Source organism: Schistocerca cancellata, chromosome 6 (genome assembly GCF_023864275.1).
Source record: "Schistocerca cancellata isolate TAMUIC-IGC-003103 chromosome 6, iqSchCanc2.1, whole genome shotgun sequence".
Taxonomy (NCBI): domain Eukaryota; kingdom Metazoa; phylum Arthropoda; class Insecta; order Orthoptera; family Acrididae; genus Schistocerca; species Schistocerca cancellata.
In genome coordinates, this window is record NC_064631.1 from 570,039,826 (window position 1) to 570,056,240 (window position 16,415).

The following is a 16,415-nucleotide window of genomic DNA, read 5'->3' on the forward strand; positions in this document are numbered from 1 at the left end:
TCCTGTACGGGCCTTTCTGGAGACAGAAAACGTTCGACTGCAGCCCTGGCCAGCACATTCTCCAGATCTCTCACCAATTGAAAATCTCTGGTCAATGGTGGCCGAGCAACTGGCTCGTCACAATACGCCAGTCACTACTCTTGATGAACTGTGGTATCGTGTTGAAGCTGCATGGGCAGCTGTACCTGTACACGCCATCCAAGCTCTGTTTGACTCAATGCCCAGGCGTACCAAGGCCGTTATTACGGCCAGAGGTGGTTGTTTTGAGTACTGATTTCTCAGGATCTATGCACCCAAATTGCGTGAAAATGTAGTCACATGTCAGTTGTAGTATAATATATTTGTCCAATGAATGCCCGTTTATCATCAACATTTCTTCTTGGTGTAGCAATTTTAATCGCCAGTAGTGTACATGCAGTTAAACACGCAGTCAAGAATTACTAAATCGTCTGAAACAGCTACTCGCTCCCCAGGGGAGACGTCTGCTGACATTCGTAAGAACTGCAGCGTCAAGCGCTGTGACGTACGCGCCGCGCCCTGTCTTTCTCGTGGCCTCGGGAAACAGAACGGCCGTCTTGCCTCAATGAATTCTCTTCCCGTTGTGCACTAATATCTACATTCATAACGTTGTGCGTTACCATGTTGCTTATCGGATCTCACTTGGAAAACTCTTATAAACACGAAAAGCACAGACGCAGCGAACGTGCGTACAATCAACTATCTGGATTATCCGTTTGGTGGGTGTATAACTTTATGACGATCCAGATTGAACTGTGTTTGGTGAGCAGTCAGGTGATAGTAGTGTATCAATCCTTACTATGTAATGTTTGTTGCACTTTAGCAGGGGTAATAATGAGGATGAGCATAAGAACTTAGCGTGTATGTTACAACAGAGTACGTTCAGTGATCATGGATCCAGAATTCAGCAAAAGCTGCAACTTTAAATGGAGCAGCAGGCACAACAAGAACAGCTATAAATGAAAATCCTATAACAATGACAAAGGCAGCAACCGAAAGCCATGAAAAAGCACCAGATTGTACTGGAACGCATACTCCAGACGTCTGCAGTTCCGTTACCAGCCGAGTAGCACAATGGCCATTAACGATAAGCGTGCTCTTCTGCTATGTCCTAAGCCCCCAAATAATGTGCCGCCAACAAAAGTTACATCCTTTCCCACAAACTGAGTATTTGGAATTGTTAGAAACCCATTGATTTCTGTAAGCATTACGAGCAGTGTAGGCATGTCGAAGCAGCTAGGTTTGCCATATTTCGTTGTCGCAAGAAGTCACATCGGTCATATGCTCCATGGGCGGTTGATCTCAATGGGCTGACCTAACAGTGACGATTTTTGTGTGCAAATCAAAGTCGTAAACAACGCCATACAGAAACGTTAATTCGTGACATAATAATTCAGTATGCACCTAATAAAGTTTGTACACAGCCAGTGACATTAACAAATCCTTCTCCAGAGGAAGTGTCAGAATACTTGAAATGTCAGCTACAGCGCAGCAATATTTTGATGAAACTAATGTATCTTCTGTAATTTAAAATATCAAGTGCAGCACAGCAATATTTTGATAAAAGAGACGTATCTGACACAAAACGGCGTTCCATTCTCACCACAATAAGCGTTTATGGAACTTATCGAGCTCATCTACGTCTTCGAGCTTGGGATCAAACCGCGACGTCGATTTGAGGTCCAAGCAACAAATCAGTAGTTGCATTTTTTCGACTCACAGTCCCCGCGTAGATTCTCTACTGCCTGTCATTACTGACGCGTTATCCAGGGTGTCCAAGTTGTTATTCTAAACATTCGCGCACACATCGCAAGCGTAGGGAGACGCATTATGCGCAGTGCTGTAAACATTTGCATATGCCAAAAGACTACAAAGAAGCCACGCGTTTCACCAACAATGCTACCACAGCGTTAAAGAACTGAAGCCACAAATAAATCTGGGCCGGCAAATACTAAAGGACGCATGAAGTCAACGGCAAGCGTCAGTAGGCATTTTGTCTCTGACAAAATTGGTCCTCATGTCATGCTCTATCACCCCTAGACTTTTGATGCAAAGAACGGATATTTTAAGACTGCTGCACATTTTTTAAACGATAAAACAATCATTTATTTGCTCCGGACAAATTTTGTATGTTTTCCCTAAGCTGTCGACAGGCGTTGGTATACATCAACGGGGACAGTTGAAAATGTGTGCCCCGACCAGGACTAGAACCCAGGATCTTCTGCTTACGTGGCAGACGTTCTATCCATCTGAGCCACCGACGGCGCAGAGGATAGTGCGACTGCAGCGTTTTATCCCTTGCACGCTCCCCGTGAGACCCACATTCCACACACAACATTCGTAGTGCCCCTGCCCATTACACTCATTACTCGCGGCAGACCATCTTACCGAGCCCCGTGAGAGTTCTGGCAATGCGTGTGCATCCAGCGCAGAAGAAGACGGTCAATGGCTGACTAGCCTTAACTATATGAAGATGGTATGTCCGAAAGAACAGACACCATTTCATATTGTGTGTTTTCTATCTGAAGTGTGGACCATACCATCGGACTTTTTCCAGACATCAATGTTCCTCTGCTGGAGTAAATTTGTATTTGTAGCCTATACACTGAACGACTTAATTTTCATCTTACACTCTCTACAGTTTCGCAAAACACAGCTCCGTTAGAGGCCATCTGATCACTAGAGGCGGTCGGTGCTACACTACAACAGCAAGATCGTCCAAACAACTGCCGTGTAATGTCACAACTTTGCACTCCTACACGTTTTAATAAGAGAAAATGATTCGACGAGCAGGTATCGACCACAACGCTACAATTTTCAGACCCGTCATACTGGTGGAACTGCAGCGGGAAGGCAAGAAGCCACTACACAACTGACGTGATTTCTGATCTATGCGACCCTCAATATTGGACTTGTATTCGTTTCGTTTTCTAATCTCTAGCTCCTGTAGCCTGCGACACACCCACGCCAACGAGCCGCTACTATATGGACACAGAGGCGTAAAATTGCACGTTAAGCATGGCTATAACGCCTCATCAGTTCATTGCTAGTAACAACATACGTTCACTGTGGAAGCCAATGGCTCGTGCTGGGACAGCACGCAAACCAGCTGCGCCAATGCCTAGTGGCTTCCACCTTGAGCCAACTGCCACTGTACCCAGAGCAGGTTAGGTAAAACTTTAGATGCCAGATAGAGAGAGGCAACCGCCCACAAGTCCAGCGACACCGAAGTAGGTCTCCCACGGAGTGAGACCCCTTCCCATCTCCAGTACCTACGACTCCCGCTCCAGCAAGGATGCGGAGACTGGAACACCAGCAACAGCCGGCTCCAGCAGCATGACGACATAGCCTCAGCAAGCATGGGACAGAAACCAGCCGGCATCACGATGGATATCGAACACTCAGCTGGCCTGCCCACTCAAATTTCCCCCTGCCGTCACGGTGATGCTGCCACTGTACAGTTCAAGAGGAGACAGGTGCGATATCTGTGTTCTCAGACAGCGAGGTCGATAGCCTGCTATAAACGCCGCCAAAAACTTCAACTGTGGCGGATTGGAGTCACCTGCAATCAATAACGTAGGCCTGGTTTCTGATGTCACGCAGTACATAAAATTGGCCACCTTGCCAGAATGCACTGACTTCACATTGTGCATGCTGATGTGTCTGTCTCGCTCAGGCTGCGCATATATGACTAGGCTATGGATCTCAATTGGGTAACTCATTCGACTGTGATAACATGGGTGCTGACGGGCTTGCGTGACCACAGATTATCTGGATTCTTCTGTGGTGTCTACAGTTTTACCATGACCTGGGACGGAATCGTTTCAGCAACTGTCTAATGATAATTGTGTAATAGTGTATCGATCCTTACTGTGTAATAATGAGCGTTTTTTGCAATTTAGCAGGTGTAATATAAATGTGGAAAAAGCATATTTGTGCCATCAGAGGTACAGTTCTATGTTTATTCTCTACCGGTTTCAATTGTTACAATCAACTTCAAGGAGAAAAACATTGCAAATAAATGGATAAACCATACATTTCCGTCATATATTAGCCATATAGATGTAAAACGTATCTAATTGTCGTTATAGTCTGTCTTAACACAGCTCGTATAGTCCATATAAACAAGCTGTGACTGCGCACAATTACAGTAGGCACTATTGTAATTGTGCCAAGGCACAACGTCTTTATATGGATTACATGGACTGTGTTAAGACTGTTATGAAAATTAGATATTTTTTACATTTGCATGGCTTATATATGGCGGAAATGTATGACTGATCTAATGATGTACAATGTTTTTCTCCTTGGATATGATTGTAGCAATCGAAACCGGTAGTGAATAAATATAAAATTGTACTGCTGATGGCATAAATATGCTCTTCCCAAATTATTTAACTGCTAGAGTGAAATTTTCTCTCTGTCCCGGAGTGTGCGCTGATATGAAATATCCTACCAGATCAAAACTGTGTGCCGGACCGAGACTGGAACTGGAGATCTTTGCCTTTCGCAGCACTTGACTGCGAACAATCAGCTCTGTAAAGTTCTAGTAATATAAAAGCCAATGCCCTCCCTGCTACATCGCTGTATGGTCATTTCTGTAGTGTGTGTGTGTGTGTGTGTGTGTGTGTGAGAGAGAGAGAGAGAGAGAGAGAGAGAGAGAGAGAGAGAGAGGAATCAAGGTCATGTAAGTATCCTATCAGACGGCTACGGAACTCTAGCAATGAGAATGTGAGTCGAATGTATTTAAGAATAAAATTCAATGGCGCTTGTGCTCATGAAAAGAATAGGCAGCTTGCATTACAGCCGCTTTCAGAACATAGTCAGATAGCGTTTCTGCGCATGAAGAAATCAGAATAGAATAGTTTCATTCAACAGTCCCTCTTAGGATTACAATTCTAACGAATCAGAAGCGTGTTTCAACTAAACTAGTGTATCATATGGTCATTCGAAGAACTGGAACATTTTCTATATACAGGGTGAGTCAGCTGGTCCTACCGTTGTCATTTTATACAACCCGCAATGTTATTCCTGAACTGCACAAACGAAGCGCGAGACTTTCATATTCCCTCACTCGCTACGCGGAAACTATTAGTCCTACAGAAAAAAATAAGTCGGGCCTTTCAGTAGGAAATGTAATGCAGTTAAATTTTGTACTTGGATACGTTTTCGCTAGAGGCCGTAGTCTGCGAGTTACTCAAGAAAAAGGCACAAAAGTGGCCTACAACGCACCCCCACTCACCATACCCTGCCACAAGCAGTAATGATTTGTACTGTGTTGTTCATGGCACTTCCTCCTTGTCAGCGTAATTAGTTTTACCATAATGTTTAAAAAAGTTGTTTTTCGTTGATTACCGTCACGAGCACGTTTAGATTAATAATGTTAACGAAGTAGCCGACTATGGCAGTAGCATAACAGCTCATCAACAGAGACCAAAAAAGGTCGAATATCTGGAATAGTTCGTGAAGTTGGAAATTTTTGTGCAGTAGTAGTAGGAAGTGCCAAGAACAACATACTAGAAATCCTGACTGTTGAGGGCTGAGTGTGGGAGTAGGAGTGCGTTTGGAGGTCAGTTTTGTACGTTTTTCTTGAAAAACTCGAAAACAGTGGCCTCCAGCGAATTTTTATCGCAGTAAAAAATTTTACTGCATTAATGTCCTATAAAAACGGTCACATCACTTTTTCTATAGGACTAATTGTTTACGAAAAGAGAGCGAAAGAATATATTATCTCACGTGTGGTTTATGAAGGACAGGTATAACATTGCGGGTTGCATAAAACGACTGTGGTAGGGGCCACTGACTCATCCTTTGTAGTGACTGTGTGTCTCAAACTATACTCCCACGTTAGACGATATCGTTGACACAGCGGTGGATAACTCCGAAGCACGTGTCTCAGAGTAAGAACCACTTGTCACACAATGAAACTCTCAGTGAGGTCTTTCGTCCCAAGGCCTTCCTCGCAGTGGAACTGGATCAAGCTGGGGACCCTAGCACACGAGTAGGTAGAGTATATGGCCGTACTCACCGGAGTTGGGCTGTCCGTTGCTGTTGGGACGCGCAGAGGAGGCCCCGTCGCGTGCTTCTACCTCCAGTGCGTAGGCGCCCTGCTTCTCTCGATCGAACACCACCTTGGTAAACACCTCGCCGGACTGCAGGTTGATCTCAAAGAAGTCCTTACCCTCGTTCCGAGGGGAGTCGACCACGTAGTAGTACACCTGTAACATAACACCAGAAGTATCACTAAAAGCTTCTCGCTGCGTCTGCACGCCGCAGCTTCCTTGGCAGATAGTGATCTTTAAAGTATAATAAAGCGCGCCGTGAATGGGGATCTTTAAACCGAGCGCTATTCACATGCAGTGGTCAAGGCTAGCCATGAAAAGTCTAAATCAGAATGACTGGACCGCCCCACCCAAACAGACGTCAGTTGCTTACCTCTGCGCCACCTCGCGCAGTGATAAAAGCAGAGAGCTACAATTGAACTAACAGTGAATATATCTAGTTAATTCGGCTCGTATATTTAACTTCTAGTACTCACTCAAACATTAGAGTACGGCATTTCTACCTTATAGGCAGATTTACGAGAAATTGAACTTCATTTAGTTTCAGGAGCTTTTTTGTTTCCAGAAAAAATTTCCAACTTGCGGCGGAATGTGCGCTATTGTGGAAGTTCCTGACAGATTAAAACTGTGTGCCGAATCGGGGCCGCACGGGGTAGCTGCGCGGCCTGGGGGGCCTTGTCACGGTCCGCGTGGCGCCCCCCACGGAGTTTCGAGTCCTCCCTCGGGCATGGGTGTGTGTGCGGTCCTTAGCGTAAGTTACTTTAAGTTAGCTTAAGTAGTGTGTAAACTTAGGGGCCGATGACCTCACAGTTTGGTCCCATAAGACGTTACCACAAATTTCCACTTTTCCGAATCGGAACTCGAAACCGAAACCTTCCATTTCTCAGGCAGTGGTCTTACCGGCTTAGTTACCACTGAAGAAAGCTCCGCACGAGGGGAAAAAAATTGATTTCACGGGAAGAGCTTTGTCTGCTAAAAGCAAGGTCGCAGTTTCGAATCCTAGTCTGGTACACCTTTTTTTAACGTTATTATGCTACAATGAAACACCGATAGTTAACAGTCTTTGCTCACTGTACATTTGGTACCATTTTACTTCTTTATACCACAACGCCATCCTAAGCTACGGGAAATAAAGTCGTAAACGACAGCTGTCTGCGATATGAGTAAACTTCGTCCTGTGTATTTACAACTTTTACTCGGTGTACACTGATCACACAGAACAGTATGACCACCTACCTAATAGCCGGAATGTCCACCTTTTTCACGGATAACAGCGGCGACACATGGTGCCATGGAAGCAATGAGGCCACGGTAGGTCGCTAGAGGGAGTTGGCACGACATCTGAATACACAAGTCAACTAATTCACGTAGATTCCGGGGAGGGGGTCGATGATATCTGACGCCACGTTCAGTCACATCCCAGATGCGTTCGATCAGGTTCAGGTTTGGTAAGCTGGGAGGCCCGCACATCAATTGGAACTCGTCACTGTATTCCTCGAACCACACGATCACACTCCTGGCCTTGTGACAAGACGCATTATCTTGCTGAAAAATGCCACTGCCGTCTGGAAACATAATCGTCATTAAAGGGTATAAGCGGTCTGCAACCCGTGTACGATATTCCTTGGTCATCATGGTGCCTTGCACGAGCACTACTGCACCCATGGATGCCCACGTTAATTCCCCAGAGCATAATGGATCCGCCGTCAGCTTGTCTCCGACGCAGAGTACAGGTGTCAAGGAGCTGTTCCCTTGGAAGATGACAGATTCGCGTCCTCCCATCGGCACGATGAAGAAGGTATCGGGATTTACAGGGTGTTTCAAAAATGACCGGTATATTTGAAACGGCAATAAAAACTAAACGAGCAGCGATAGAAATACACCGTTTGTTGCAATATGCTTGGGACAACAGTACATTTTCAGGCAGACAAACTTTCGAAATTACAGTAGTTACAATTTTCAACAACAGATGGCGCTGCGGTCTGGGAAACTCTATAGTACGATATTTTCCAGATATCCACCATGCGTAGCAATAATATGGCGTAGTCTCTGAATGAAATTACCCGAAACCTTTGACAACGTGTCTGGCGGAATGGCTTCACATGCAGATGAGATGTACTGCTTCAGCTGTTCAATTGTTTCTGGATTCTGGCGGTACACCTGGTCTTTCAAGTGTCCCTACAGAAAGAAGTCACAGGGGTTCATGTCTGACGAATAGGGAGGCCAATCCACGCCGCCTCCTGTATGTTTCGGATAGCCCAAAGCAATCACACGATCATCGAAATATTCATTCAGGAAATTAAAGACGTCGGCCGTGCGATGTGGCCGGGCACTATCTTGCATAAACCACGAGGTGTTCGCAGTGTCGTCTAAGGCAGTTTGTACCGCCACAAATTCACGAAGAATGTCCAGATAGCATGATGCAGTAATCGTTTCGGATCTGAAAAATGGGCCAATGATTCCTTTGGAAGAAATGGCGGCCCAGACCAGTACTTTTTGAGGATGCAGGGATGATGGGACTGCAACATGGGGCTTTTTGGTTCCCCATATGCGCCAGTTCTATTTATTGACGAAGCCGTCCAGGTAAAAATAAGCTTCGTCAGTAAACCAAATGCTGCCCACATGCATATCGCCATCATCAATCCTGTGCACTATATCGTTAGCGAATGTCTCTCGTGCAGCAATGGTAGCGGCGCTGAGGGGTTGCCGCGTTTGGATTTTGTATGGATAGAGGTGTAAACTCTGGCGCATGAGACGATACGTGGACGTTGGCGTCATTTGGACCGCAGCTGCAACACGGTGAACGGAAACCCGAGGCCGCTGTTGGATCACCTGCTGCACTAGCTGCGCGTTGCCCTCTGTGGTTGCCGTACGCGGTCGCCCTACCTTTCCAGCACGTTCATCCGTCACGTTCCCAGTCCGTTGAAATTTTTCAAACAGATCCTTTATTGTATCGCTTTTCGGTCCTTTGGTTACATTAAACCTCCGTTGAAAACTTCGTCTTGTTGCAACAACACTGTGTTCTAGGCGGTGGAATTCCAACACCAGAAAAATCCTCTGTTCTAAGGAATAAACCATGTTGTCTACAGCACACTTGCACGTTGTGAACAGCACACGCTTACAGCAGAAAGACGACGTACAGAATGGCGCACCCACAGACTGCGTTGTCTTCTATATCTTTCACATCACTTGCAGCGCCATCTGTTGTTGAAAATTGTAACTACTGTAATTTCGAAAGTTTGTCCGCCTGAAAATGTACTGTTGTCCCAAGCATATTGCAACAAACGGTGTATTTCTATCGCTGCTCGTTTAGTTTTTATTGCCGTTTCAAATATACCGGTCATTTTTGAAACACCCTGTATGAAACAATGCAAGGCTCTGCCACTCCGCCAACGTTCATTACCGATGCTCACGTGCCTATTTCAGTCGTAGCTGCCGATATCGTGGTGTTAACATTGGCACATGCGTGGTTCGTTGGCTGTGAAGGCCCATCGTTAGCAGCCTTCGGCACACCGAGTATGTTCAGATGTTAGTTGAGCCAGAATACGCCGCCTGTCCTGTTTTACAATTATGCGCAGCCTACGACGTCTGACATCTGTAATGAGGGGTCGCCACCTAACCCCACGACGTCTGGACAAGGTTTCACCTTGGTTTCGCCACGTGTAGAAGACACTCACCACTGCACCCCTCGACCACCTGACAAGTCGTGAAGTTTACGAAATGCTCGTCCCTAGCCTCCAGGCCATCACAATCTGCCTTCGGTCAAATTCAGATAGATTGTGCGCCTTCCCCATTCTAAAAAGGGACAGCACGCTCACTGATACGACATGCACGGTGCGTGTGTCTGACCAGCAGTCATTCCTCGCCAGGTGACGCTGCTAACGCCTGGACGGGTTTATATTGATAGTTGGTCGGTGGTCATAATGTTCTGGATGATCAGTGTATATGTTACGTATCTGAGGCGCAGGTAGTGAATCATCCAAGCACCTTCTCACACAGGACGAAAAAGCACCGGTTTATCAAATCAAAGGTAGTTAATTTGACGCTCAAATATGAAGGTCTTATTTCAATAGTGGTACAAGTCCATTAGCTCCACTTTTCTGTCTACAATGCTTCTGAAATTAATGATTCAAACAAACAGAGAGAAAGGTTCATCTCTAGCAAGAAGCCATATGCTTGAATATTTCTGGTATCTCAACAGCAGATTTTTCAACGCTCATTTAACTTTAGGACTCTGTATATCAAAATGAACAAAACTGGACTTGTATCACTATTGAAATAAGCCCGTCATATGATACAAGGCTCACTCACATTCTTGTTTCCTTAGAAAGTATTCTGCATGTTACCCTCTGCCAGCAAATCAGTATTCACGCAGTGCCAAACACGTACAGGGAAAGAAGACAACTCTAGAAATAATAATGAAGCGTGACGCCAAACGTTATAGCAATTCTTCGAAAAGACTGAGTTCTTCCCACTCGAAACAGCGAACCAGAAAATCCACAAATCTGTCATAAGTACAAGAGCTTCCACAGATAAGATTTTTCTGGCGCAAAGGACGAATGTTGTAATACAGGCAAATTAAGGAAGTTAGCACGAGGAAAAAAAACATACGTTCAACAATAACATCCTCCTGAGTAGAAATAATGACAAGGGGCTATAACTACTGCCTCAGTAGATTACGGTGATAGGATTTAAAAATTTGTTTGCTTCAGTACCGCTACGGTGATGCTAAACAGAGTTATCTCAGCGCGATGGGCAGCAGATATGACGCCATCCATGCACTCAGACATTCACTGATGTCGTAGCAACAGGACTCAAAAAATAATTGAATCCTACAGATTTGTGTTTCGGTGTACAGTACTAGACAGATTCAACGTGGTACCAAATGCCTCAATTGCCTTGAAATCAGAGAGTATGAACATTGCAGCTGCATATGATCTCCGCATACAACGCCATGAAATATAGCAAGCGCCAAAGGACCAATCGACAAAAACTTTCAACATCGGCGAAAGCTGTGGTATCGAGAGTAAATTCACTAACAAACGCGTAAAAACAGTAAAGAAGAACTTCGACGATATTTTCAAGGGTGAGAGGCTGATATAGTCCGGGACCAGAGTTAGAATGACACATTATTTTAACCGATGATTGAAAATATTTATCCGCAACTAAATAACTGATTTTAAGGTATAAAGTTAGTTATAGACGCACACAGACGAATACAATCTGTGTTCATTGTGGCCACTCGAACTATACGTTACAACTTATAGTTAATTGCGGAGCATGAACCACTCCGGAAAGTGCAACTAAAACGAAGTTCGACCTACTTCAAAAAGACACTAGTGCCTGCTGGCTGCATGCGAAGTCTGACGTGTGTTGAAAGAATTGCCTATCGCGCTGACGGATAGTAATCGATGGCTGGGTGTGTCTGTACAAGACATTTTTAAAATTTCCAATAAAGATGTGCAAGAAAAACTTCAGGAAGCGTACAGACTGACAAGGGTGCACTACAATAAAAGAAATATTTCAAGACAGGCTAAACTCAGGCACAATACGGTTGTACTACCAGAAGCACTTTACGCAACAGAAACGACCACAATCGGAGCATCAAGCATTCATAGAGGCTGAAAAAAACAGAAATCCTCAGAAAATTTTTTTGGAGAAGTACACAGAGATGGTATATGGATGAAGGGACCAAAGAATTATATGAAAACACAGACATGATCAGAAAACGCCGACTTACGTTATGAGGACGCATACATAGGACGAACAACGGGGATTTTTTATATATTAAAGGGTTAACTCAAAAAAACCAGTTGGTTTCAAGAAATAGAAGAAGACCTAAAACAAGCACGGACCAATACTGAAATGATAAATGAAAGAGACAAATTCGCTGGCCAGTGTGGCTGAGCGGTTCCAGGCGCTTCAGTCTGGAACCGCGCGACCGCTACGGTCGGAGGTTCGAATCCTGCTTCGGGCATGGATATATGTCATGTGCTTAGGTTAGTTAGGTTTAAGTAGTTCTAAGTTCTAGGGGACTGATGACCTCAAATCTTGAGTCCCATAGCGCTCAGAGCCATTTGAACCATTCTGAGACGAACTCAAAAACAAAATTGTTGTTATTGTTGTTGTGGTCTTCAGTCCAGAGACTGGTTTTATGTAGCTCTCCATGTTACTGTATCCTATGCAAGCCTCTTAATCTCCGAATAACTACCGCAACCTACATCCTTCTGAATCTGCGTAGTGTATTTATCTCTTGGGCTCCCTCTACGATTTATTATTATTATTATTATTATATTATAACACTAAATTTGAAGTAAATGAAGGCAACAGGCAAAATATGGACAGAGTAAAGGAAACATGAACACAGATAAAGAATGAAGAAGGAAACAATAAAAAGTGAATAATCATGTAACATTCAAGTTAACTATGTGATAATAAAAATAAAGGTGCGCAGTTGGCACCGAGGGTGTTCCCGAATCCTTTACGAACCCTTTACCGTTTTATTCGTGCAAGTGTTAATGTCGTACTGCCTCATGATCACGCCACAGGAGGGTGCGGAACAGGAGAGTTGAAAAAGCATACACACCCTTTGCTACTTCAGATAATCTTCAAATTTCGAAAAATGTTTCTGAACGGTCCCTAGTGGTTCCTCCCTGTATACCACAACAAAAATTGTGCTCATGGTTCACTCCAAAGGTGTAAGATCACGTTCAATGAGGTTGCAGCCCCACGACGTCCTTAGAGAAGAGGAGAATCGTCCGTGGGGCTTCAGCAGTGTCAAAGGTTGTCAACAACGTCGTTCTGTTCCACGTCACACTGGAAACTGTGGGAACTGTCGGTTTCATCTGCAAAATGTGTATAAATGAATGCCCCAATGGAAAAGGGGGTTTCTATCAAGCTCATTATGCCAACTCCTGGAACCTTTTCGTGTCGATTCTGAACGGTGGTGTGCGTGAAGTGTTTTCCTCGTCCACCCATAAGAAAACCGCGTGATACCAACGCTGAGCATCGTGATTCTGACCTCCACTGTAGAAGTATCAAGAGTAGGGCCGAGATGTGGGTAAGGGGAGGGGGATGTGACTACATTCCCACCGTGTGTTGCGTCCACGGTGGCCTTGGGCAGAACTGTGGTGAAATCTGGTGCCAATGTGATGTCATTAACCCACCTTACAACTCACATGAACTAATGAGCTCCGGCCATTTTTCTACCTATGTCGACAACTTGCTGTTTGAAGCATCGCCGAGCCAGAGGATGAGGTCGCCGGGCGCCGTGCTTTTGCACCATTACAGAGTAAGGTTGTAGGCACCCTTGAGCAAAATTACACACTTCTACGTGGCAACAGGGTACAATGACAGGTCTTCAAAAAAGTGACGCTTTAATTTTTTTGTGCAGTCTCCGCAAAACCGCAATACAATTTACAGAAGGAGTAGTGGGAAATTGCAACACTTCTACTGCTAACATTTTTACAGAAGCACCGAGATTGCGAAGTCAATCTGTAACTTTAAAACGCAAGACTAATGAGACAAAAGGAAAAAGGAACTGAAAAATTCAAAACGTACATCTTATAAACGACAGCTGTTTACAACGTCCCACAATGGCGTGGGGGAAGTCGAGACGAATAATTACAGGATATTTTGACTAAAGTTCAGTCTTGATCACTCACGTATGTTTTAATGATACAGGTAACCGGTTTCGGTTCTTTCTACAGAACCATCATCAGACCCATGGCTCCCTTAGGATGGTAGGCGGAGCTCTCCTCGCTGAGTTGACTGCGTAGCAGCGAGGAGAGCTCCGCTTACCATCCTAAGGGAGCCATGGGTCTGATGATGGTTCTGTAGAAAGAACCGATATCGGTTACCTGTATCATTGAAACATACGTGAGTGATCAAGACTGAACTTTAGTCAAAATATAACAATTAATTGATCACTGCTTTCCAAAAATGTTTACCAAAATTACAGGATACCTGTGGTCCATCAAGTCAGGAAAGAACCATAATTGTCTTACAAAAACCATTGAAACTGCAGCGCAAACGCTGTGTATGAGATTTTCGGTATAGTCTTAGTCGCTGTGCGTAAATTACTGGACATAGAGAAAAAATTAACAGACCTTTTTTGTAGAAAACTTAATGTAGTTTAATTTTGTATCATATTCGCTAAAGGCCACAGTTTTCAAGTTATTCAAGGAAAACGCACGAAAGTGATCTTCAAACGCATCCGCACCCCCACGTTCATACTCCCCTCGGTCAGGATTTTTAGTATGTTGTTCACGGCACTCCTTCCTACAACTGCACGAAAATTTGGAACAACACGAATTATTTCCCATACTCGACCTTTTTAATCTTCACCGACTGGACAACAGCGACAGCGCCTTTGTCGGCTATTTCGTTAACTTTATTAATTTCAACTCGCCCTTGAGGGCACTGAAAGAAAGAAAACCACATTTATAAACGTTATGCATAAACTAATTACGTTTTGAATTCGATCTCAGCTCCAACAGGCACAATGGTTCCATAGAAAGAAGACCAGACAAACTAAATGATTTAACTGTTAATTTTATGCTGTTAAAATGAGTACAAAATTTTGAGGTAAAATTTACACAGACAGCAGTTTTACTATTTGTAAGTGCACGACTAGCTCGGTAGCGTAATAACAGCCCAGAAAATGAAGAAAAAGAAAAAGTAGAATATGGGAAATGTCGCGTACTCAAAAATTTTTGTTTACTGGTGGGAGGGATTGCCATGAACAAAAATGTTCAAATGTGTGTTAAATGTTATGGGACTTAACTGCTAAGGTCATCAGTACCTAAGCTTACACACTACTTAACCTAAATTATCCTAAGGACAAACACACACGCCCATTCCCGAGGGAAGACTCGAACCTCCATGGGACCAGCCGCACAGCCCATGACTGCAGCGCCTTAGACCGATAGGCTAATCCCGCGCGGCTGCCATGAACAACATACGAAAAATCATGACCGGTGGGGATGAGTGTGGAGGTGCATTGAAAGCACTGATTTTGGAGGTGAGCAGTGTTTGCAACATTCATTCTAGGGTAAAAACGTGCCCGACCGACGAGCACGTACTCCTGTTGATCGCCTTCAGACATTCGAACGGCGACATATGTGAGACTGCGGGAAGATGAATGCACTTATTGACGGATTGCTGATCATGTTGTGCACGATGCATCTCCAGTGCGTCACTTTGTGGAACTTTCCCACAACTGTAGCTCTGCTTCTGGACGTCAATGTAGTGTAGACGCACGTGAAAATCGAGGCACTATGCGAGCAGCGGCGGCAGACCGAACACCATCCAGAGACGAAATCCGGGCACTTGCTGCATCTACTTTGTCATCAGATACCACAGGGAAACGTCTACTTACAGCAGGATTAAGATTACGTATATCTCTGACCTGGCTAGCACTGACACCACAACGCCGCCAAGCATGGCTACTCCCTCCGGTGTTGTGAAAGTGTTAACTGGAGAATGGAATGACTCTCTGTTGTCTTCATTGATGAGAGTAGGTTCCGTCAACATGCAAGTGATAGACGGACACGCTTATGGCGTAGACCTGGTTACTTGTCTGTTCCAGAGCTCATTCACCCATGACACAGTACCCACTATAGGCTGCATGATGAGGGGGCCCATCATTCACAACTCACGGTCACATTTGGTGTTTCTGCAGCGTAAAGTAACCAGTGCCCGATACATTATCGCTGTACTACTGCCATGTCTTCGACAAAAATGCTTTTTCAGCAAGACAATGCACCTCTATGGACGGCTGCTCCGACGCAACATGTTCTTAGTGACGTACAACTACGGTGCCCTGGCCAGCAAGAGGAGGACGAGATAAGTGTTTAACGTCCCGTCGACAACGAGGTCATTACAGACGGAGCGCAAGTTCGGGTGAGGAAAGGATGGGAAAGGAAATCGGCCGTGCCCTTTCAAAGGAACCATCCCGGCATTTGCCTGAAGCGATTTAGGGAAATCACGGAAAACCTAAATCAGGATGGCCGGAACGGGATTGAACCGACGTCCTCCCGAATGCGACTCCAGTGTGGCCAGCAAGATCACGAGATCTCTCCCCAACTGAACATGTAAGGGACATGATTAAGCGCGAACTTACTCGTTCTCCAGGGCCTGAAAGGATACAAGACATGTAGCAAACAGACTCACATCAGCAGATACAATAACTCTCCATGATCTTAATTAACATACAGGTGCTCAGTATGGACACAGTTTTTGACGCAGCAAACGTCATTCATTGACATCAATCGGCCAGGAAGGCGCGACAGCATCTTGCTCTGCAAATCTGTTGATTGGGTGGCCTAGCTGCAG

The 16,415-nt window shown here is 44.8% G+C and overlaps 1 protein-coding gene across 1 annotated transcript in view; it reads right to left on the reverse strand.

Moving 5' to 3' along the window:
* Positions 1-900: 900 nt before the first annotated feature.
* Positions 901-16,415, reverse strand: part of LOC126088435 (neural-cadherin-like) — a 255,786-nt gene continuing 240,271 nt past the window's right edge. The window contains exons 13-14 of the mRNA XM_049906577.1: positions 6,047-6,236; positions 901-986 (exon numbers count right to left, since the gene is read on the reverse strand). Coding sequence (XP_049762534.1) covers positions 901-986; positions 6,047-6,236 — 276 coding nt within the window. The remainder of the gene's footprint in view (positions 987-6,046; positions 6,237-16,415) is intronic.